At 41.8% G+C, this 24711-nt stretch overlaps 1 protein-coding gene and 1 pseudogene across 4 annotated transcripts in view; one reads left to right on the top strand and one right to left on the bottom strand.

The window, feature by feature from the left end:
• The window catches only part of LOC111530276 (zinc finger protein 559), a 43940-nt gene that overhangs the window by 9480 nt on the left and 9749 nt on the right, over positions 1 to 24711 (top strand). For 3 of the 4 annotated variants that reach the window (XM_023197444.2, XM_023197443.2, XM_023197442.2), the window contains exon 5: positions 212 to 2340. The exons of the other annotated variant lie outside the window; for it this stretch is intronic. In XM_023197444.2, coding sequence (XP_023053212.1) covers positions 212 to 1579 — 1368 coding nt within the window. In that variant the 3' untranslated portion in view covers positions 1580 to 2340. Of the gene's footprint in view, positions 1 to 211; positions 2341 to 24711 lie in introns of those variants that run through there. 4 annotated transcript variants of the gene reach the window in all.
• On the bottom strand, positions 6844 to 7906 carry LOC111530279 (annotated as a pseudogene).

Below are 24711 nucleotides of genomic sequence, written 5' to 3'. Positions count from 1 at the left end.
TAAAGAATGTAACAGAACTTCCTGCAGTCACTTTGTTTCACTTGAAAGTACTCAGATCTGAACCATGCATTGCAATGAAAATGGCAGGAACAAACAATTTCAATTATACTAACTTATTTTCCATGCATAACAGAATTGAGAGTAAAAGGGAGAATCTGAATGAAATAAATGTGGAAAACTTGTATGAATCATCATTAATTTTCACCAACAGGAGAGAAACCATTTTGGAGAGGAACTGTTTGACTTTAACCAATGTGAAAAAGCCTTGTGTGAACACTCATGCCTTAAGACTCACAGGAGAACCTACTTTAGAAAGAAAACCTGTGAGCGTAATCAGTGTGAAAAAGCCTTCACAAAACCCTCTACTTTACACAAGAAAACTGATACTGGAGAGGAACTTCCTAACTGTAATCAATGTGAAACAGCCTTCAGCCAACATCTACGTCTTGTTTGCAAGAAAACTAGCCAAAATCTACATCTTGTTTGCAAGAAAACTCACACTCAAGAGAAACCATACAAATGCAGTGACTGTGAAAAAGGCTTACCTTCCTCCTCACACCTCAGAGAATGTATAAGAATTTATAGTGGAGAGAGACCATATACTCATAAGGAGTATGTCAAAACCTTTTCTGATTCTACAGGCCTTTTTGTCCACATGCAAACTCAAGATGCAGAAAAGTTCTATGAATGTAAAGCATGTGGGAAAGCCTTCACTCAGTCTTCATATCTTATTCAACATTTAAGAACTCATAGTAGAGTGTTACCTATAGAACATAAGAAATTTGACAAAGCCTTTGCTTATTCCCCAGAACTTGCTAAACATATGAGACTTAGAACTAGAGGGAAACACTATGTTTGTAATGAATGTGGCAAAGAGTTTACTTGTTTCTCAAAACTCAACATTCACATAAGGGTTCACACTGGAGAAAAACCATATGAGTGCAACAAATGTGGGAAGGCCTTCACTGATTCTTCAGGTCTTATAAAACACAGGCGAACTCACACTGGAGAAAAGCCTTATGAATGTAAGGAATGTGGGAAAGCTTTCGCTAACTCTTCACATCTTACTGTACATATGAGAACTCACACTGGTGAGAAGCCTTATCAATGTAAGGAATGTGGAAAAGCCTTTATTAATTCCTCTTGCTTTAAAAGTCACATGCAGACTCATCCTGGTGTAAAACCCTATGACTGTCAACATTGTGGGAAAGCCTTTATTCGATCCTCATTTCTTATTCGACATTTAAGAAGTCACAGTGCGGAAAGGCCTTTTGAATGTGAAGAATGTGGGAAAGCCTTTAGATACTCCTCGCACCTTAGTCAACATAAAAGAACACACACAGGGGAGAAGCCATATAAATGTCAAAAGTGTGGGCGAGCCTTCGCTATCTCATCAGGCCTTACAGTACACATGAGAACTCACACTGGCGAACGGCCCTTTGAATGTCAGGAATGTGGGAAAGCCTTTACTCGGTCCACGTATCTTATTCGACATATAAGAAGTCACAGTGTGAAGAAATCATATAAGGAATGTGGGCAGACCTTTAGTAATTCCTCATGCCTTACTGAATGTGTGTGAATTGGGGTTGATATTTGTAAAGAATGTGGTAAAGCCACTACTTCCTCACACTTATTGAACATGTACTCATAGTGGCAATGTACACAGTCATAAGGAATGTGCGAAGCCTTCCTTGGTGTCTCATCTCAACAATTCCAATAGAAGAGAAGACATGAATGTAAGGAATGTGGGAAAGTCTTGACTCCTTCCATCAGCCATACTTACTATTCATGTGTCTGTGCATCCTAGGAAACAAACTGAATGTAGAAAACTATCAGTCGATGCTTACATCTTACTGAGTCTGTTTGAACTCATGCTGGAGAGAAATGCTGTGAAGGTGGAAAAGCTTTCATTATTTTCCTCAGGCCTTACTGAGCTTATGAGCACACTGGATGTAAATGCACATCCTCTGGATGTAAGGAATGTGTTGAAACCTTTTGTTCTGCCTTATACCTTAATATTCAACTGTGATCTCACAAGTGTTAAAATCTTGAATGTAAGATGTGTGGAGATTCTTCTTTGTTTTTAGCTTCCACTTTGGGAACGTGTCAAAGCACACATTGGGAAGTCCCGTGAGTGAAAGAGATGTTGGAAAGCCCTTGAACTTGGTCATTAGGAAACATCCACACTGAAGAGGAACTCGACTATGGAAGGTCAAAAAGGCTGTATTAATTTAGATGCACAAAGTCACACTAGAGGAATGCCGTATCAGAATGCTTTTGGTAAATATACATGTTTTAAAGAGGTATATATTATTAATAAAAATATCTAGCTGGTCTGAAGATCCTGACTTATCTCAATTGTTCACGGTTACAGATGGAACTTTTAATTATTTAGGAGTTCCACTCTTTCCCCCATTTGTCAGTACTACACTTCACTAGTCTTTAAAACAATTTTAGGCTGGGCGAAGTGGCTCATGCCTAAAATCTCAGCACTTTGAAAGGCCAAAGCGAGTGGATCATTTGAGGTCAGGAGTTTGAGGCCAGCCTGGCCAAGATGGTGAATCCCCATCTCTACTAAAAATACAAAAACTAGACAGGCATGGTGGTACGTGCCTGTAATCCCAGCTACTCGAGAGGTCGAGGCAGGAGAATTGCTTGAACCTGGGAGGCAGAAGTTGCGGTGAGCTGAGATCACGCCACTGCACTCCAGCCTGGACGATGTGGTGAGACTCTGTCTCAAAAAAAGAAAGAAAAAAAAATTAAAATATCCTCAAAGGGTTTTTTAGTGAAAAACTTAGTTATAAGAATAAGGAATTGAGGAACATTTAGGGGGTATAAGTTTTTACTTACTGCATACGAGAAAATTGGTCCTGGCCAGGCATGGTGGCTCACACCTTAATTCCAGCAATTTGGGAGGCCAAGGCAGAAGGATCACTTGAGCCCAGGAGTTCAGGACCAGCCTGGGCAATATAGTGAAACCTCATCTTGACAAAGAATAAATAAGATTAACTGGGTGTGGTGGTTCATGCCTATAGTCCCAGCTATTTAGGAGTCTGGGAGGAGAGGACTGGTTGAGCCTGGTCAGGGAGGCAGAAGTTGCAGTGAGCCCAGATTGTGCCACTACACTCTAGCCTGGTCTACAGGATGAGACCCTGTCTAAAAAAAAAGAAAATTGGCGCCAGCAAAGAAAACCAACTAAGTAAGTTTGCCTTTCTATGTGTCTTTAAAGACTAATGATGTTGAACATAGCTTTCATATGCTTATGAGTCTTTGGTGAAGTGTACGTTTAATGATCTTTTTTCACTGTTGCCGAGAGTCTTTGGTTTGAATCATTGAGGCAGATTCTTTCAATATGTTTATTGAGGTATAATTGCCATGTAATAAACTGCACGTTTTTAGCGTACACTTTAAGTTTGGACACATACACGTGTGTGTACATACACACCAAGATAATGAGCATACCTATCAAACCAGATGGTTTCCTCATGCCCTTTTGTAATTTTTTCTCCTCACCCTTCCCTGTCTGTCACTCTCCTGATCCACTGATTTGCTTTCTCTTAGATGACTTTATATTATGTACAGTTTTTATATAAATGGAATCATAGTCTGGCATCTTTCAGGATAATTTCTAGATACATTTATGTTGTAGAGTCCATTTCACTGCTGAACAGTATTCCATTGTAAGGCATGCCACAAGCTATTTATCCATGTGTTATTTCTACCTTTTGGCTATTGCAATTAAAACTTCCTTGAACACCCATATGCAGATTATTCTTTTAACATATGTTTCTGTTTCTTTAAGAAATAGAAGAAATGCTTTATTCTTTAACATAGGCTTCTATTTCTAATTAAGAGTGGAATGATGAGATCATATGTTACTGTACGTTTCATTTTTTAAGAGATTGCTAAACCTTTCTCAAGTGGTTGTGCCATTTGACATCTCCATGAGCAGTGTATAAGAGTTGCAATTCCTCTGCATCCTTGCCAATTATTGATATGGTCAGTCTTTTTTATTTTGACCGTTTTAATAGGTGTACAGTAGTATCATGGTTTTAATTTGTATTTCCCCAGTGACTAATGAGGTTTTTACCTGGTTTCACATGCACTCTTTAAGCCTTTGGGGAAGTCTCTTCAAATTTTTTGCCTGTTTATATTGGCTTTGTTTTTTTTTTTTTTTTTTTTTTTTAATAGAGACAGGGTTTTGCTCTGTCTCCCAGGCTGAAGTGCAGTGGCATGATCATGTGGTTTTGCAATTTTTATTGAATTTTGGGAGTTTAAATTTTGTAATTATTTAATATTAAACCTATTAGTGTATTTGATATATTAATACTTTACATTTAATGTACGTTTATATAATAAAACATTTCATTTTAACAGAGGTAACATAAATACAGTTCCCAATTTATGAGAGTTTGACTTAGTATTGTTTTTAATTTACAATGATGGAAATACATGATGCATTCAATACATTTCTCAATTTACAATGAGGTTACAAATTGTCAACTTACGATAGTTTCAACTTAAAATGGGTTTATCAGGACATAGCCCTGTCATAAGTTGAGGAGTATCTGTATTACAATATATTTAATATATGTTGTACTTGTGGTACAAGTACATGATGCATTTTGAGTTAAAATCTTTACATGGCACAAAGTTTGGATCAAAGTTGTGGGTTTTTTTTTTTCTTTGTATCTAATTGTTCTAGCATCATTTGTTGAAAGGACTATCCTTTCTCCACTTAATTAATTGCCTTTGCTTCTTTCTTGAAAATCAGTTGTCTTTATACATGTGTCTGCTTCTCAACTGTTCTGTTCCATAGAGCTACTTATCTTTTATTCCAAGACTACCCTCTCTTGACAACTTGATAACTTTTGCAGTCCGATAGTTAGTCCTCCAGCTTTTTCTTTTTCAGAGTTGTCCTATTTTAGGTCAGAGGTTGGCACAGTTTTTTGTAAAAGACCAGATTGTAGAGATTTTAAGCTTTACATGCTGTATATAGTTTCTGTTGCATGTTCTTTTTTCTGTTACAGACCTTTTAAAATATAAAAATAGTTCTCACATTCCATTCAACCTGTACAGTTATAGGCGATGAGCCACATTTGGTCTTGATGTGGCTGTACGTTGTTGACTTATTTCCTTTCTAGGACTTCTGTATTTCCATATAAAGTTTAGAATCAGGTTGTCAATTTCTACCACCACCACCCCACACCCCCAAAGTAACTCACTAAGATTTTGATTATCATTGTGTTGAATCTGTAGATTAATTGATGTCTTCACAATATTGAGCATTTCAACCCATGAACATAATGTATCTATCTCTCCACTTATTTAGGATTTACAGTTTTTTTTCTCAGCAATGTTTGTGTTTTTTGGTGTTTGGGTCTTCCTAGGCATTTTTTCTCTGACACTATTGCAGATGGTATTTTAAAGATTTCAATTTCTCTGCTAGTTCATTACTACCTGGAATACAGTTTTTGTACATATATTCATCTCGTATGCTGCAACCTTGTTAAACCTGTTCTGGAATATTTTTTATATTTATATTAATATTATACTAACCTACATAATTTTTTTCTTTCTTTATTTTTTTAAATTAAAAAAAGTAGAGATGGGGGTCTTGCTATGTTGACCAGTCTTGAACTCCTGACCTCAAGTGATCTTCCCATCTTGGTCTCCCGAAGTGTTGGGATTACAGGTGTGAGCCACTGCACCCGGCTGCAATTTTATTCTTAAATGAAAATAGATCTTTGATATCGTCGCCAGATTCGTATTTGTTTTTTGTTTGTTTTCTTGAGATGGAGTTTTCTTGCTGTGTTGCCCAGGCTGGAGTGCAGTGGTACAATCTTGGCTCACTGCAACTTCCACCTCCCAGGTTCAAGTGATTCTCCTGCCTCAGCCTTCTGAGTAGCTGGGATTACAGGCACCCGCCTCCACACCCAGCTAATTTTTGTATTTTTAGTAGAGACGGGGTTTCACCATGTTGGCCAGGCTGGTCTTGAATTCCTGACCTCAGGTGATCCACCCACCTCGGCCTCCCAACGTGCTGGGATTAGAGGCATGAGCCATCACACCTGGCTGCCAAATTAATATTCAAATATATGTTGCCATTACGGAGTGATAACCAAGAACACTTTGAGGTTTAGGCATAGCTGTGGTAAAAACAGCTCTCTCCAACTTTGTATCTAAATTGTAAAATAATGACGTCGATGGTTTTAAACCTGCCATGTATAATTTTTCAATGTATTAGCCGTTTAATAACTCTGAGACAGCTAACATTTAAATAAATCCCTGTTTGGGAATGATGTTTGAGTGAATAATATTGTGGACATATTTGCCAATTTATACTATATTAATATTCTAAATAATACAGCTATTTAATATATCTTGATAATTAGTATTTGAAATAAATGTATTTTTCCGAGTAGCCTTTTGGAAAAAGTGCACAGAATATAGTTTCCAGTCATATGCTACTTTTTTTTTTTTTTTTTTTTGAGTCAGAGTCTTGCTGTGTCACCCAGGCTGGAGTGCACTGGCCAGATCTCGGCTTACTGCAGGCTCCACCTCCTGGGTTTATGCCATTCTCCTGCCTCAGCCTCCCATGTAGCTGGGACTACAGGCGCCCGCCACCTCACCTGGCTAGTTTTTTTTTTTTTGTATATTTTAGTAGAGATGGGGCATATGCTACTTCTCTAACTTGCACTTATCTAAACATCTCATCAGGAGAGAGTTCAATAGTACCTGAACCGAAAGTCCAGTGAATCTGACTTCTCCAGTCCCCAGTTTGGTTTGCATGTCTGCTTACAACCATCATTTTTGCAAATTTTCCACTTAGTCTATCAAAAATCAGTGCTCTGAAAGTTCTCGAAAAGGTGCAGCAGTTTTTTGGAGCCTCTGAATGACGACAGCATTCTGTAAATCTGCTTCTTCCAGTGTGATTGTTTCATCTAACAATCTGAGGACAGGAAGAGTTGTTGCCAGGTAAAAGGGAGGACTTCTTTTGAGATCCTTAGTATTTTTCAATGAAGTCTTTGATATGGCTTACCCTTCCTAATCGGTGACTCAGTCCTGAAAAGGGCTGGAAGACAGGGTTTGTAGACATACATATTTCATTTTTCTTGTCTTCAGCGTTGACACCCACCTCTTCTTTATCAAAAATTCCCTGTAATTCTGAAAGTAATTCCTGCTTTTTGATGGAGTTCAAAAACTGCTGACTTGCACCATTTGAATAACTTCTGAAATCGTTGACAGCGAATCCATTTTTCTGTAATTTTATGTTTACATCTACCTGTTTCTTCTGTTAAGTGGGAGACAAGCATTTGGAACCAACCTTCTGAGCTTCCTCAAAAAGGCTATCAACAAACTATTCACAATTTGTTTATTGATTATCACCAAGAGGTTGATTGTCAGGTCCTGTTTCACAAACCCAGTCTTTTATACTTTCAAGATTATCTACTTCTTTCATTTTCTTTTTGCCTTACTCCGAGCACAGCCACCAAGCCTCGGCCTCACTCAGCTCAGGGGCCACCAGCACCGTTTGTCTGGAGCCCTTCAGACCCGGAGCACCTCGCCCCAGACCTCCTCCAGTACCCCTGCTGCGCTATTGATAATCCCGTCTGCCTCTGTCTCCACCAGGCACCAAGTGTTCGCCCACACCTGCTGCCTGCAGACTTGAGGAGCGCGCATGGGCTTTTTTTGTTTTTTTTTTTTGAGACGAGTTTCACTCTGTATCCCAGGCTAGATAGAGTGCAGTGGCATGATCTTGACTCACTGCAACCTCTGCCTCTGGGGGTCAGGCAATTCTTGTGCCTCAGCCTCTGGAGTAACTGGGAATACATGTGTTCCCCACCACGCCAAGCTGAATTTTTTTGTATTTTTAGTAGAGCCGGGGTTTTGCTATGTTGCCCAGGTTGGTCTGGAGCTCCTGAGCTCAAGCGATCCACCCACCTCGGCCTCCCAAAGAGGTGGGATTATAGATGTAAGCCACCGCGCCCAGCCTCTGGCAGCTTTTTAGTAGATTCTGTCAGATTTTCTACTAGGACAATTCTGTTGTCTGCATATAAAATTTTTTACTTCTTGCTTTCCAATCTGCGTTTTGTATTTTTCTTATTGCATTAACTAGAACCTGGAGTGTATTTTTAAATAGAAGTTGAGAGACCAGTCTTGTCTTGTTTCTGGTCTTGAGAGTAAATCATTGAATCTTTTACCATTTAGTAACTACCTTTTTTATTATCTTTTTTTTGATAACACCTATTGGGTGGGAAATAGTATTCATTGTTTTTTATTTTTATTTCCCTGGTGGCTAAAGATTTTTATTATTTTTTTTTTTCTGAGCTTAGCTCACCTGAAAACTAAAGATGTTGATCATCTTTTCATCAGTTTTTGACTATGTATCTTCTTTGGGAGAATGCCTGTTTAGATCCTTTGCCATTTTTAAATTGAGTTATTTTTATTATTGAGTTTCAAGAGCTGTATAAATTCTAGCTACAAATACCGTATCAAATAAATGGTTTACAAGTATTTTTCTTTCATTCTTTGTGTTGTCATTTCACTTTCTTGGTGGCATCCTTTTGAGTGTAAAAGTTAAATTTCTTTTTTCTTATGCTTTTGGTGTCAAATCTAAGAAACCATTGCCAACTCAAGGTCATGAAGTCTTTTATATTTTCTTCTAGGATTTTTATAGTTGCAGCTCTTATCGTTAGTTCTATGATCCATTTTGAACTAATATTTATGCATGCTGTGAACAGTGTATCCAGCTTCATTCTTTGGCATGTAACACCCAGTTACCCTAGCATATTTGTTGAAAAGACTATTTCTCCCATTGAATTGTCTTGGCAGTCTTGTCAAAAGTCAGTTGACCATGAATGTAAAGGCTTATTTATTTATTTTGAGACTGAGTCCTGCTCTGTTACCCAGGCTGGAGTGCAGTGGTGTGATCTTGGCTTACTGCAGCCTTGACCTCCCAGGCTCAAGTGATCCTCCCCCTTGAGCCTCCCAAGTAGCTGGAACTACAGGTGCACACCATCACACCTGGGTAATTTTGTATTTCTTGTAGAGACAGGGTTTCATCTTGTTGCCCACACTGGTCTTGAACTCCTGGACTCAAGCAATCCTCCTGCCTCGGCCTCCCAAAGTGTTGGGATTACAGATGTGAGCCACTGTGCCCAGCATTAAGATTTATTTCTAGACTCTCAGTTTGCCTCCATTGTACATGTCTAACCTGTTTGTAACCACACTGCCCCAGGCTTTAGAGTAATTTTTGAAATTGGGAAGCATGAGCCCTTCTGTGATCTTTTTTGCAATGCATGGGTCACGGTTTCTTTTGGAAGGGGTAGAAGGGATGTGAATGTTTTAATTTTTTTTTTTTTTTCCCCAGGACAATTGGTTGAACACAGTCTTTTCTCTATTGGATTATTTGCACCTGTTTTGAAAATCAAATTGACTACATATGTTTAAATCTATTTCTGGGATCTATTCAGTTCAACTAATCTATGTCTGTCCTTTTGCTAATACTACACTTTTTTTTTTGAGACAGAGTCACACTCTGTCACCCAGACTGGAGTGCAGTGGTACCATCTCACCTCACTGCAGCTTCCACCTCCCAGGCTCAAGCAATTCTTGTGCCTCAGCCTCCCGAGTAGCTGGGACTATCGTGCCTGAACCTCCTGAGTAGCTAAGACTGTAGGCGCACACCACCACACCTGGCTAAGTTTTGTGTTTGTAGCAGAGACAGGGTTTCACCATGTTGGTCAGGTTGGTTTCAAACTCTTGGCCTAAAGTGATCCACCCACCTCAGCCTCCCCAAGTGCTGGAATTACAGGCATGAGCCACCACATCTGGCCTACTAATACACTTTTTTGATGATGGTAGCTTGCTAGTAAATCTTGAAAGCAAGTGGTATAAGAGTTCCATCGTTGACCTTAATTTTCAGAATCATTTGGGATGGTCCATGTTCTTTGTTTTTTCACTTTTTTCTTTTTTTTTTTTTTTTTTGAGACAGTGTCTCGCTGTGTCTCCCAGGCTGGAGTGCAGTGGCACAATCTCAGCTCACTGCAAGCTCAGCCTCCTGAGTAGCTGGGACTACAGGCGCGTGCCACTACGCTTGGCTAATTTTGTGTTTGTGTGTCTGTGTGTGTGTGTGTGTGTGTGTGTTTAGTGGAGATGGGGTTTCACCATGTTAGCCAGGATGGTGATCTCCTGACCTCATGATTCGCCCACCTTGACCTCCCAAAGTGCTGGGATTACAGGCGTGAGCCACTGCGCCCGGCCTTTTCACATAAATTTTAGAGTAAACCTACTGGTTTCCATAAAAAGCCTGCTGGGATTTTTTTTTTTTTCTTTTTTTTTTTTTAAACTGAGATTCAGTTTAATCTAAAGATGAATTAGAGAATTGGCATCTTACTAATATTGGCTGTTCTGAACCATAGACACAATATCTCTGCCATGATCTGAATGTTTGCATATCGCCAGAATTTTTATGTTGAAATCCTAATCCCCAGTCCAGTGATACTGGCAGGTCAGGCCTTTGGGAGACGATTAGGCTCACGAGGGCAGAGCACTAATGAATTAGACTGGTGCCTTTATAAAAGATACTCCAGAGAGCTTGCTTATCTCTTCTGCCTTGTGAGGACACAGCAAGAAGTCAGTATCTGTAAACCAAGAAGTGGGACCTTATCAGACACCAAATCTGCCAACACCTTAGTCTTGGACTTCCCATTCTCTAGAACTGTGAGCAATACATTTCTGTTGTTTATAAGCCATCCAGTCTATGGTATTTTGTTCTAGCATCCCAAACGGACTAAGACAATCTCCCCGTTAATTTAGGTCTTATTTCTCTCAACAGTGTTTTGTGGTTTTGTGTATTGCACCATTTTATTGATGCTATTATAAATACTAGTTTTAAATTTTCAGTTTTTCAGTGCTAGTGTATAAAATTATTTCCAATTGTGTATAACTTATATTTGACCTTGAATCCTGCAAACGTTGTATAGTTATCTATTCCTGTAACTTTTTGGAATATCCTACATAAACAAATCTGTCCCCTATATTAAGGCAGTTTTGCTTTCTGATATCTGTGCCTTTTATTTCTTTATGTTTTCTTAATGTACTGGCTAGGGCCTCCAGTAGTGTTGAGTGAGAGTGGTAAGAACACACATCCTTGTCTTATTCCCAACCTTAGGCAGAAAGCGTTCAGTCTTCTACCATTAAGTATGGTGTTAGCTGTGGATTCCTTTGAAGACAGCTTTATTAGGTTGACGACGTTCCCTTCCACTGCTTGTTCACTGAGAGATTTTATTTTATTATTTTTATTTTTTTTAGCATTTATGCATTTTAATTTTTTTTCTTTTTCTTTTTTTTTTGAAACAGGGTCTCACTCTGTTGCCCAGGCGTGAGTCCAGTGATGCAATCATAACTCACTTCAGCTTCTAACTTTGGGCTCAAGTGATCTTCCCACCTCAGCCTCCCAAGTAGCTGGGACTACAGTAGTTCATTGAGAGATTTTATTATGAAAACCTCTTATCATAGAACCATTTCTTAAGATCTCAGAGACCTTTAGTTTGGTGTTTGATAGAGTCTTATGAATAGATATAATATGTAGAAGTTTAAATAAGGTGCCTCTCCATTAACCAAGAGAGCATCTCAGCATCCCTTCTGGGCATTGTTCCCCTGCATTCTCACAGACAGGGGTCCAAGATAGAGAAGGGCCTAAGATATTTAAGCCATGGCTTTTGTCTAATGACACAAACCCAGTAAAATTAATGGAGATAAATGGGAAAAGGGTTTTTATTGCACTGGCAAAAGCAAGGCCAACTTTGTCCAAATAAAATGGAAAGTAGTAGTACAAAATGAAAAGAGACCTTCGAACCCCCAAACTGCAGTTAGAAAACAGGTGAAATAGGCCTATAAAACTACTCAGTTGAAAATGTTTACTTTTTATGGGAAAGCAAGTATGATTCAGAGTACAGAACTTCAGAAGAATCACTCCTGTGGAGTTGCACTGGTGCTTAAGAAACAGGTTTCTGGCCGGGCGCGGTGGCTCAAGCCTGTAATCCCAGCACTTTGGGAGGCCGAGACAGGCGGATCACGAGGTCAGGAGATCGAGACCATCCTGGCTAACACGGTGAAACCCCGTCTCTACTAAAAAAAATACAAAAAACTAGCCGGGCGTGGTGGCGGGCGCCTGTAGTCCCAGCTACTCCGGAGGCTGAGGCAGGAGAATGGCATAAACCCGGGAGGCGGAGCTTGCAGTGAGCCGAGATCACGCCACTGCACCCCAGCCTGGGCGACAGCGAGACTCCGTCTCAAAAAAAAAAAAAAAAAAGAAACAGGTTTCTGCCTGAATTTAAGAATTCGCTGTGGGTCGGGGCTGCTGTGGAATCCCATTTCTTCCCACCCAGGCCTTTTTAATAGGAATGTCTATTTTAACTATCCCATTCCTGTTCCAAACTCTGTATTGGTTGTGTGGGGAACAGATAACGTTTCTTTAGCTTACAAATGCTCACATCTAGAGGAGCAGGAGTATATTCAAGAAACCAAACCCAAGGACTCTTTTATGATTTTTATTTATGTTTTTATTGTTTTTTTGTTTTTGTTTTTTTTTTTTGAGACGGAGTCTCGCTCTGTCGCCCAGGCTGGAGTGCAGTGGCCGGATCTCAGCTCACTGCAAGCTCCACCTCCCGGGTTTACGCCATTCTCCTGCCTCAGCCTCCCGAGTAGCTGGGACTACAGGCGCCCGCCACCTCGCCCAGCTAATTTTTTGTATGTTTTAGTAGAGACGGGGTTTCACCGTGTTAGCCAGGATGGTCTCGATCTCCTGACCTCGTGATCCGCCCGCCTCAGCCTCCCAAAGTGCTGGGATTACAGGCTTGAGCCACCGCGCCCAGCCTTATTGTTATTTTTAAATTTTTATTTTTATTTATTTTTTGAAACAGTGTCTCACTGTCGCCCAGGCTAGAGTGCAGTGGCACAATGATCTTGGTTCACTGCAGTCTCTGCCTCCCAGGCTCAAGCGATCCTCTACCTCAGCCTTCTGAGTAGCAGCACTATAGGCATATGCCACCATGCCCAGCTATTTATTTGTTTGTTTTTGGTAGAGACAGGGTTTTACCATTTTGCCCAGGCTGGTCTCAAACTCCTGGGCTCAAGCTGTCCTCCTGCCTTGGCCTCCCAAAGTGCTGGGATTACAGGCATGAGCCACTGTACCCAGCCACTTTTCAAAAAATTTTTTGAGACAGGGTCCCATTCTGTCACCCAGGCTGAAGTTCAGTGATGCAGTCATAGCTCACTGCAGCCTTAAATTCCTGGGCTCAAATGATCCTCCTGCCTCAGCCTCCTGAGTAGCTGAGACTACAGGCACATGCCACCACACCCAACATGTGTTTGTGGGGGGTAGGGGGGAGTCTTTTTTTGCTGTTCTTGCCAAGGTTGGAGTGCAGTGGCACCATCATAGCTCACTGCAGACTTGACGGTGATCTTCCTGCCTCAGCCTCTTGAGTAGCTAGGACCAGAAGCATATGCCACCACACCTAATTTTTGTATTTTTTGTAGAGATGGGGGTCTCTATGTTGCCCAGGCTGGTCTTGAACTCTTGGACTCAAGGGATCCTCCCACCTCAGCCTCCCAGAGTGCTGGGATTACAGATGTGAGCCACTGCTCTTGGCCCTCTTTTCTGGATTGCATCTTATTTAGATGACTAGATCCTGGACAGAAAACCAGAGTCTGCTACTATGGGCATGAGACTTTGGTGTGGCCTTAGGAAGTGGTGAGTGTTTCTTGTATGTGGGAAGTATAAATATTAATAATTTGTAGCCACGTGCAGACTCCGATGGTTTTAAAACATGGCCCTAAAATTCTTTGATAGTTCTACCTCCCCCTTATATCTGCACTGACCTTTGACTGCATTTCCCAAAGGAGTACAACATAAATGATTCCATGAGATTTCCACAGCGAGGCCACAAAGGGCCATGCGGTTCCCTCGTGGTTATCCTGGAACATTCCCTCTTGAGATGCTTGCTCCTCTCAGTGCTTCCTCTTGGGAACTAGCAGCTATGCTGTAACAGGGAGGGGTTACATGTAGATGGCTGCCATCAACAGCCACCAGCTGCTGTCTGTCTTTTAGCCATTTCAAGGAAAACATCAGATACAAGGGTGATGATAGAATCAAGGTGATTCCAGCCCCCAGCCTTTGGATTCAGCATCAGCTGTGTAAGACTTCCCAGCCGAGGCCCTGGACATTGTGAGGCAGAGGACAAGCCTTTCATTCCTACTGTATCCTGTCCAAATTCCTGCCCCATGATCTCTTAACATAATAGAGTGGTAATGGTTCTGTACCAGCAGTTCTCAACTTTTTATCTTGAGACTCTTATACTCCAAAAATTGAGCACCCCAAAAATCTTTTGCCAATGGGCATTCTATCTGTGAATATGTAATATTTTAGAAATTAAGGCTGGGCGTGGTGGCTTTTGCCTGTAATCCCAGCACTTTGGGAGGCTGAGGCCAGCAGCTCAGCTGAAGTCAGGAGTTCAAGACCAGCCTGGCCAACATGGCAAAACCCTATCTCTACTAAAAATACAAAAAAACTAGCTGGCATGGTGGTGTGTGCCTGTAATCCCAGCTACTCGGGAGTCTGAGGCAAGAGAATCATTTGAACCCGGGGGAGAGGTTGAAGTGAGCTGCTATCATGCCACTGTGCTCCAGCCTCCAGCCTGGGTGACAGAGTAGGACTCCATCTCAAAAAAAAAAAAAATTGCAAATTTTAAAAATATTTTAGTAATATACATAACATGCTTTTTAAAAATAACTTTTCCACAATAGCAACAAAATAATGTGGAAAGAGTGGCATATTGCATGCTTTTGCAAATCTCTCTAATGTCTTAAGAGCTTAATAGATGACAGCTGAATTTTCATACCTTTTTCTACATTTTTTGCCATTAGTTGCTTTGATTAAAGTATATATAGAAAATTTGGCTTTGCTGAGATATATAGTTGGAAAAGAGAGAAGCATTTTCAGGTAATTTTGAATTTTCTTTGATATTACACCAAAGCTCAAGAAATGGTAGTTTGTGAAGGATTAGTTGCAATATGGAATATGAAATCCTGTCAAGGAATTGTTTCTTTTCTGTTACATTAAAATCCGTTTGTTTGTCTTACACTATTTTTTTCTTTCTTTTCTTTTCTTTCTTTCTTTCTTTTTTTTTTTTTGGAGATGGAATTTTGCTCTTGCTGCCCAGGCTGGGATGCAGTGGTGCGATCTCCACTCACTGCAACCTCCACCTCCTGGGTTCAAGCGATTCTCCAGCCTCAGCCTCCCAGGTAGCTGGGATTACAGGCACCGACTACCATGCCTGGCGAATTTTTGTATTTTTAGTAGATACAGGATTTCACCATGTTGGCGAGGCTGCTCTCGAACACCTGACCTCAGTCAGTTACCCGCCTTGGCCTCCCAAAGTGCTGGGATTACAGGCATGAGCCACCGTGCCCAGCCTGTATCTTGCACTTTGGCTATTTTATTAATGCATGACTTTATACCTTACTACCTGACTTAGAAAATAGGGCTGGCACAGTGGCTTATGCCTCTAATCTCAGCACTTCAGGAGGCCAAAGTGGGAGAATCACTTGAACCCAAGAGTTTGAAAGCAGCCTGGGCAACATATTGAGACCCTCATTTCTAAAGTGAAAGGAAATAGTCATTTACTTCATTATGCAGATCTTCCAAATGTTGACCCATTTTATAGTACAGTGTCTAAAATAAACCTTCATGAATGTGACCATTGATCCTATCAGAAAAGGTTATATGTGTTGAGACACTTCCAAGGTGACAGATCTAAGCTTTCCAACTTTCTTCCCTCAAGGACATTTTTTTTTTATCCCGAGTGTGGGACAGTGAGGCATTCAGTGACCGTGCAGTTCAGTGCCACTGCCTTAATTTCTTTCTTTCTTTTTTTTTTTTAGACAGAGTTTTGCTCTTTTTAGCCACAGGCTGAAGTGCAATGGCACAATCTCGGCTCACTGCAACCTCCGCCTCCCAGGTTTAAGTGATTCTTCTGCCTTAGCCTCCCAAGTAGCTGAGATTACAGGCACACTCCACAACGCCCGGCTAATTTTGTATTTTTAGTAGAGACGGGGTTTTGCCATGTTGACCAGGCTGGTCTCTAACTCCTTACCTCAGGTGATCCGCCTACCTTGGCCTTCCAAAGTGCTGGGATTACAGGCATGAGCCATGGCACCCAGCCCACTGCCTTAATTTCTGCTGAGGCACCAGCACTTTTGTCCACTGTTATATTGTGTCATCAGTATAAATGTGGATATGGTGAAGAGGTCAAGAATGTATTTGTGCTATTATAACAATAGTTTTAATCTCACAGACCCCCTGAAAGAGTTTTGGGTCCCTCAGCAGTTTACCAACCCTGAGAACCTCTATTCTGTATCACTAAGCTTGAGGTGGTTTTTTTATACAACAATAATAATCAGAACCAAACTCATACCCTTTTTTCTTCTTCTTTTTAATTATTAGTTTCTTCAGTGGACTAGACGGCTGACTGGGAAGATTCCAGGGTCCCAACAGCTTCAGAGTTGCAAAGCCTGTAGAGGTACTGTTTGCTCACATAGAGCCTAGGCGTTGAGGGCTTAGACTCTGGAGCCCAGCTGCTGGAATGTGGGCCTTGCAGCTGTTACTGTTGAGCTGTGTGTCTGGGGCCCTTCCCTTAGCCTTTCCTGAGTCTCATTCTTCATTTGTTAAATGACGTCATAAATAAGGCAAATGATTTTGTTGCTAAATGCCAGTGGAAACTTTCTAATAGTTGTAACTGTCACAAGGTCTGATGACCTCACAGTTATTTTGCCCTTAATGGATGCCATAAAATGCCTGTGGTTCAACTCACTTCATTACAACTCCCTGAAGGAGCACCATTGTTACTGTCTTAAGTGATCTGTGTACGATGAAATATCCACCACCATCTCTGATGGATTCCAGCGTACCTTGTTTCACTTGAGTCTGTCCAGTCTTTAGAGTTAACAGGGGAACCCTGGTTACTGATTCCAGACTTTCTGGCCTCATCCAAAATTAACAGCAGCCAATTTGCATTCTTCTGGGTTCTATATTGTTGGCCAGATATTCAGAATTATTGTGTGCCTCTGGGCAGAGAACTCACAGTTCAAAATACCTTTTTTTTTTTCCTTTGATACAGGGTCTTGCTCTGTCATCCAGGCTGGAGTGCAGTAGTATGATCATAGCTTACTGCAGCCTCCACCTTCTGGGTTCAAGTGATCCTCCCACATCAGTCTCCCAGGAGCTGAGACTACAGGCACAAATCACCATGCCCAAATTTTTTTTGTTTGTTTTTTACTTTCCAATTTCTTTCCTCTCTTGTTTTGGAAGTTACTCAGCAAGCTGCATCTGTCTAATGAGATATGTATGTCATGTCCTGTTGGAATGAAGTATTTCAGAGGATAAGCATGATAGTAATAAAGCTCACAATATTGTCATTAAGCCACTTACTTTAGAGATCCTGTGATGAACCCAAAATCTCCCTTATTGCTGACCCTGGAGACCCATTAAGTCTAGGTGAAATAATATCAAGAGTTAGACTGATCTTTTTTTCCCCAGTCACTTTGCCTCTGAGTAACCATTCTTCAAATTCAGAACCATACTCAAGGTAAAATATAAGTAAGGGCTGTTTATTTTTTGCCACTGTTTTGGCACCTGTAGACAATACAGTTTATTTAATTTCAGGTTTTCACAGTTATATACAGTCATACCTTGGAGATTTGTGGGTTTGTGTCCACAGACCATCATAGTAAAGCGAGTCATACAAATTTTTTGGTTTCCTAGTGCATATAAAAGTTACGTTGGCTGGATGAGGTGGCTCTCACCTGTAATCCCAGTGCTTTGAGAAGCTGAGGTAGGAGAATCACTCGAGTGTAGGAATTTGAGACCAGCCTGGACAACCATAGCAAGACCCCATCTCTACAAAAAAAATTTTTTTAAATCCGGTGTGGTGGAGTAGCTGTAGTTCTAGCTATTCAGGAGGCTGAGGCAGGTGGATTGCTTGAGTCCAGGAGTTCAAGGCTACAGTAAGCTATGACTGTGCCACTGCATTCCAGCCTGGGTGACAGAGCAATACCCTGTCTCAAAAAAAAAAAAAAAAAAAAAAAAAAAAAAAGCTGAGCGTGGTGGTTCATGCCTATAATTCCAGCACTTTAGCAGGCTGAGGCAGGTGATGGATCACCTGAGGCCAGGAGTTCAAGACCAGCCTCTCCAACATGGTGAAACCCCATCTCTACTAAAAATACAAAAATTAGCCAGGTGTGGTGGAGCACACCTATAATCCCAGCTACTCAGGAGGCTGAGACAGGAGAATCACTTGAACTCAGGAGTTGGAGACTGCAGTGAGTCAAGATTATGCTACTGCACTCCAGCCTAGGCAACAGAGCAAGATTCCATCTTAAAAGAAAAAAAAAAAAAAAGGTTTATTAAGTGTGCAGTAGCATTATGTCTAAAAAACAGGACGCACCTGAATTGTAAAATACTTTGCTTCAAAATGCTGACAGAGAAACAAAATGAGTATGTGTTATTGGAAAAATGGTGCTAGTAGACTTCATCAGTGGAGGATTGCCACAAACCTTCAATTTGTAATAAAAATAAAACCCCACACATTATCTGCAAAGCACAATAAAATGAAAGTATGTTATATGCTGATTTTCAGGAATTAGAAGGAAGTGAGAGTATTGCTGTCATCAGAAATAAGAGGATTGTTTTGCCAAGCTACTGGAAAAAAAAAAAAAATTTTCATTCCTTTGTCAACTGCAAGAATTGTAGTATTTGACAAGAAACCCAACTTGTTACGGTTCTTGCAGTTGACAAAGGAATGAAAAGTTGAAAGTACATGTGAGGCCGGGGCACGGTGGCTCACACCTTTAATCCCAACACTTTGGGAGGCCGAGACGGGTGGATCACCTGAGGTCAGGAGTTCGAAGCCAACCTAACCAACATGGCAAAACCCCGTCTCTACTAAAAATACAAAAAGTAGCCAGGCATGGTGGCAGGCGCGTGTAATCCCAGCTACTGGGGAGGCTGAGATATGAGAACAGCTTGAACCCAGGAGGCGGAGGTTGCAGTGAGCCGAGATGGTGTCATTGCACTCCAGCCTGGGCAACAGAGGGTGACTCCATCTCAGGGGAAAAAAAGAAAAGTATATATGAGCATTTAACAAGGCTATAGGTTTTGATTTTGAGCCCTGAAAACCCCCAGGTTTGGTTTCATTGGGAATTTGTTTTCAAATATGTCTCTGCTCTGGATCCAGAGGTGGTACAATTTTGCCAGTTTTTGGTATATAAATGGTGACAGTATCCTTTAACGAAAATCCTAAAGTAGTCTTTTAAAAAAATAATTCTGAAAATCTGGCCAATAATAATACAGGACTCACAAATGTAAAGTTTTCATACGGAAGAAATACTACCCATTGAAATTGGAAAGCCTGTTTTCAATTTGGGCCTGCTTTTTTTTTTTTTTTTTTTAATTGCTTTAAGAGATCAAGGATTTAAGACAAACACAAACACGTCATAAAGTGTTTTTAGATTTGCGTGAACCTACTGTGGCTTAGTATAAATAAATCCCTAACATGAGTTTTACAGATGCCTGTGAGGATATCTTGGGGGTTTCTACACTGCCTACCCCAAACCTGACTGCAGTCAGAACAGGGCCCCATATAGGCAAGGCTATATCATTAATTCTCAAATGAGATTCATCTAAGCAGGAAGTGCACATCTAGTGCAGTAGTTTTAGGCCAGCCTTTTTCAGAGCCTCAAGCTCTGCCTGTCACCTTGAAGGCATCCATGTGGGTAACCTCAGGGCTTCTCTTTGCCATAAAAATAAAATGATTGCTCCCACCAATGTTTGCATCCATGGGCGAGGAGGTAGGAGAAGCAGCCCTTGTCCTGTGTGTGGGAGATTGTTGAAGAGCTCAGTGGGAATTGTCAGCAGCAGGGAGCAGAACAGATTGTGGTGAGAAGAGACATTCCACTGAGTTTCTGGGCCTTTGACTCCCTGGAACTTCCTTCTCCTCTTATCCACCCTCCCTCTCCAGAAAAAAATAATAATTTAAAAATGGAATCGGTGTAATCAGTGAGGTAGCTGTATTCCAGTGAACAAGCAGTCTGCTCTTGGATCTGCATGCATGCAGCCTTGGCATTTTCTCTAGGAAAAAAAAGGCCAGGCACGGTGGCTCACACCTGTAATTGCAGCACTTAGGGAGGCCGAGGTGGGCAGATCACGAGGTCAGGAGATCGAAACCATCCTGGCTAACAAGGTGAAACACCGTCTCTACTAAAAAAAAAATACAAAAAATTAGCTGTGCATGGTGGCAGGTGCCTGTAATTCCCAGCTATCGGGAGGCTGAGGCAGGAGAATGGCTTGAACCCAGGAGGTGGAGCTTGCAGTGAGCCAAGGCACTGCACCTCCAGCCTGGGCGGCAGAGTGAGACTCTGTTTCAAAAAATAAAAAAAATAAAAAAAAAAAGAGGTTCTGCCTCTTGCATGAATACAGATGGAGGCCAAGACCGGCATTAACAGAGGCTGTGTGTTTGCCATGGAGCTCAGGAGGGCTAATGGACATTTTACTTCTCCCTCAGACCATCACACTTTGTCCCCAGAACAAAGTCGAGAGTCCTTGGTCAATGAACATGTGTAAATATCCTCACACTTCACTTAGTAGTTCCTTTTTAGGCTCTAATAATGTGGTAAAGAAAAGAAACTAACTTTTAAAAATCTTTCCTTTTTTGGATGTAGATTGAAATTTTTGTTTTAAACACAATGGCCCTAATGCCTAAATCTAATGTTAGTAGTTAATCCCTAGTGCTTTAAGGATATTCTGTTTATAGGCAGTTATTTTATGGAGTTGGTCTATGTGAGAGGCACAAACTGCCAGGAGGGATTGAGATTTCCTTTAGCCAGGATTCTTAGTTCTGAGTGGCTCTAGTGAATAACATTAACAGTGAATCTCTGGCCGGGCGCTCATGCCAGTAATCCCAGTATTTTGGGAGGCCGAGACGGGTGGATCGCTTGAGGTCAGGAGTTCAAGACCAGCCTGGCCTGGTCATGGTGAAACCCCGTCTCTACTAAAAATACAAAAATTGACTAGCTGGGCGTGGTGGCGGGCACCTGTAATGCCAGCTACTTGGAAAGCTGAAGCAGGAGAACTGCTTGAACCTGGGAGGCGGAGGTTGCAGTGAGCCCAGAGCGCGCCACTGCACTCCAGCCTGGATGACAAGCAAAGCTCAGTCTCAAAAAAATAATAATTTTAAAAATAATGATTCTCTTAAACATTCTTAAATCCTTCTGTCTAGGTAGGAGTTTTATTCATGGGAGTGTCTGGAAAAGGGACAAAGGCTATTGAGATTTTTTTAAAGCCTGGATTTGGGATGTCTGAATACAGTAATAACTGCAAAGTCATTTAAAATGCATCTTTTTTTCTACCACCGGACTGAGATTTTCAGTTTTAATTCCAAGGTTCCAGTCTTGCAAATGTGAATCAAACCCTGTTGGTCCTAACAGGATCTCCTTTCTTGGCGGATAATTTCAAGTGCTGACAGAGACCCTTAGTTTTTTTTAAATACCTGGACTTAATTGTTTAAACTGGAGTCCAGACCAAAATATCCCTGACCTCGGGGGTCTTCCTTTGGTCAGGAAGAGGGGAGGGGCAATTGGACCCCTTTTCCCCCCTGCGGCTGCAGAGTCCCATTTTCCTCTGGAGACATTTGCTTTTTCCCTTGGGAAGACCGTACGGATTCTAGTTCTTGCGGACCCTTTTACTTAACTTTGAGACCCAAGCAAGTTTCTTGGCTTGTGCCTCTTTTTTTTCTCTAATGCAATGAATAGTCACAGCCTTCGCCCTAAGGGAGCAGAGCTGTCTGCCACTCCCCATTCCCAAGTCCTCAGGGCGAATCCACCAAATGCGCGAGCTGGTGAGCCCGCCCCTCACAGCCGCTGGCCGGAAGCGGAAGTGCGCATTCGTCGTCTCTCCGTCTCCCAGCGCTGCCGATTGTAGCTGAGAGAGGTTTTCGTATCGATTGTTGTCCCAGCGAGCCAGGCCCAGGTGCGCCCCGCTAGTCAGGCCGGTGGAGTGGGAAGGGAAGGGGTCGAGGGGGCCGTGCACAGCCCCGGCTGCTCCAGACTTTGCCTGCCGCCTCCCGCGCAAGCCTCCGGCTATCGCTGTGTTTCTTCCTAGAGCCCCCGACTACGGCTCTTTCCGGCACCTCTGGGCTTGGGGCGGCCATTCCGGACGTTGGTCCCTGGGAGGAGGCGAGTGGGTTGACGTGGTCAGAGCGCGTTGCCGGGGCCTCTTCTCCACTTTCCGTACCGTACTCTTTAAACGTCTTCCCCAGTATGAGACTATTTTTCTCAAGAAAATGCCCTCGTGTGCCTCACTTTTCGCTGTTAGAAGGCATATCTTGGGATGTGCGTTATCAATTTGCGGAGATCGTCCCTTTTTTTCCCCTCTGTTATGGGGATGCACCCTAGTGCCTGATGGGCATTTGAGTTGTTCCATCTGAGTGGGCTTGTGCGTGTTTATTCATATTTGTGGACTTAGGTCTTCAAAGTTTGTTTTTGGAAGTCAAGTTGTTGGGTCAAAGGGTAAATGAATGTGTAATTCCTAGGTATGACCAGATCCACGTCTATGGGACTTGTGAGCCCTCAAAAATGTATGTTTTAAGCCCTCGAAAATGTATGTTTTGTATGCAGCAAGCAGCAGACCTTAGTTTTCAGTTTACCTGTAGTTTGTTTCGGATGTTTACATATTGACATATTGTTTATGAATAAGAAGTTTATTCTCCCTTTATAATCCTATTATGACCCCACTCCTGCCCTGCAAATTTACTGCCCTGCCTAAGACCTCCGAAACATTAGAAGGAGCAATCCTTGCTGCCTTCCAGGGTGTCAGAACGAAAGCTTTCAGCTTGTCACTACTTATATGTTTGTTGTATGTTTTGGATAGATTAAGGACATTCCCTTCTGTAACAGCTTTATTGACATAAGGTCATATATTTCATCTCATTTAAAGTGTATAAATCAGCGGTTTTTAGTATATTAAGAGTTGTACAACCATGACTACAATCTAACTCTAGAACATTTTCATTGCCCCAAGAGAAACCCGTACTCATCAGCAGTTATTCCCCCATTCCACTTCATTTCACTGGCAACCACTAAGAGATTTTGTGTTTCTGTGGATCTGCCTATTCTAGACATTTCATATAAATGGAATCATGAAATGGAAATCATAAACTATGTAGTCCTTTGCGACTAGCTGCTTTCAGTTAGCGTAATGATTTCAAGGTTATTTTGTAGCATGTATCACTGCCTGATTCCTTTTTTTTTTTTTTTTTTTTTTAAAACGGAGTCTAGCCCTGTCGCCAGGCTGGAGTGCACTGGCACGATCTCGGCTCACTGCAACCTCTGCCTCCCGGGTTCAAGCAATTCTCCTGCCTCAGCTTCCCAAGTAGCTGGGATTATAGGCGTGCTCCGCCATGCCTGGCTAATTTTTGTATTTTTAGTAGGGACGCAGTTTCACTATGTTGGCCAGGGTGGTCTCGATCTCGTGACCTCGTGATCCGCCCATCTTGGCCTTCCAAAGTGCTGGGACTACAGGTGTGAGCTGCCGTGCCCAGCCTCATTCCTTTTTTTTTTTTTTTTTTAATGAGACGAGGTCTTGCTCTGTCACCCAGGCTGGAGTGCAGTGGTGCCTTCGACCTTCCTAGTTCAGCCTCCCATCTCAGCCTCCTGAGTAGGTAGGACCACATGTGTGGGCCACCAAGCCCGGCTAATTTTTTTAATTTTTAGTAGAGATTGAGTCTTACTGTGTTACCAGGCTGGTCTGAACTCCTGGGTTCTTGTGGTCCACCCACTACAGCCTCCCTTAGTGCTGAGCATTACAGGCATGAGCCACCATGCCTGGCCTTCATTCCTTTCGGTTGTCAAATGATAGTCCATTGTATGGATACACCACATTTTCATTTATCCATGTATCTATTCATCAGTTGATAGACATTTGGGTTGTATCTCCTCTTTGGCTATTATGAATAATGCTGCTGTGAATGTTTCTCTTGGGTATATACATACCTAGGAGTGGAATGGCTTGTTCATGAGACGAACTTTTATGTTTAATCTTCTGGTGAAATGCCAGGCTGTTTTCCAATGTGGCAGCACCACTTCACTCCCCTCCACAAAAAACCAGAATTTCTTCACATCCTCAACACTTGTCTTTTTAATTACACTCACCTTAGTGTGTGAAGTGGTATCTTAATGTGGTTTTGATTTGCATGTCCCTGGTGACTAATGATATTTAGCATCTTTTCATGTGCAGTTGACATTTTTATCTTTAGAAAAATGTTCATTCAGGTCATTTTGCCCATCTTTGAATTGTATTTTAAAAATTTCAGCTGAGGCTGGGTGTAGTGGCTCACGCCTGTAATCCCAGCACTTCGGGAGGCTGAGGCGGGCAGATCATGAGGTCAAGAGACGGAGACCATCCTGGCTAACACGGTGAAACCCCATCTCTACTAAAAATACAAAAACATAGCCAGGCATGGTGGCACGCATCTGTAGTCCCAGCTACTTGGGAGGCTGAGGCAGGAGAATCGCCTGAATCTGGGAGGCAGAGGTTGCAGTGAGCAGAGATCGTGCCACTGAACTCCAGCCTGGGAAACAGATAAAGACTCCGTC

Source organism: Piliocolobus tephrosceles, chromosome 21 (assembly GCF_002776525.5).
Source record: "Piliocolobus tephrosceles isolate RC106 chromosome 21, ASM277652v3, whole genome shotgun sequence".
Lineage (NCBI taxonomy): Eukaryota > Metazoa > Chordata > Mammalia > Primates > Cercopithecidae > Piliocolobus > Piliocolobus tephrosceles.
Note: the sequence above shows the minus strand (reverse complement) of the source record. Positions and strands in the feature narration are given on the sequence as shown.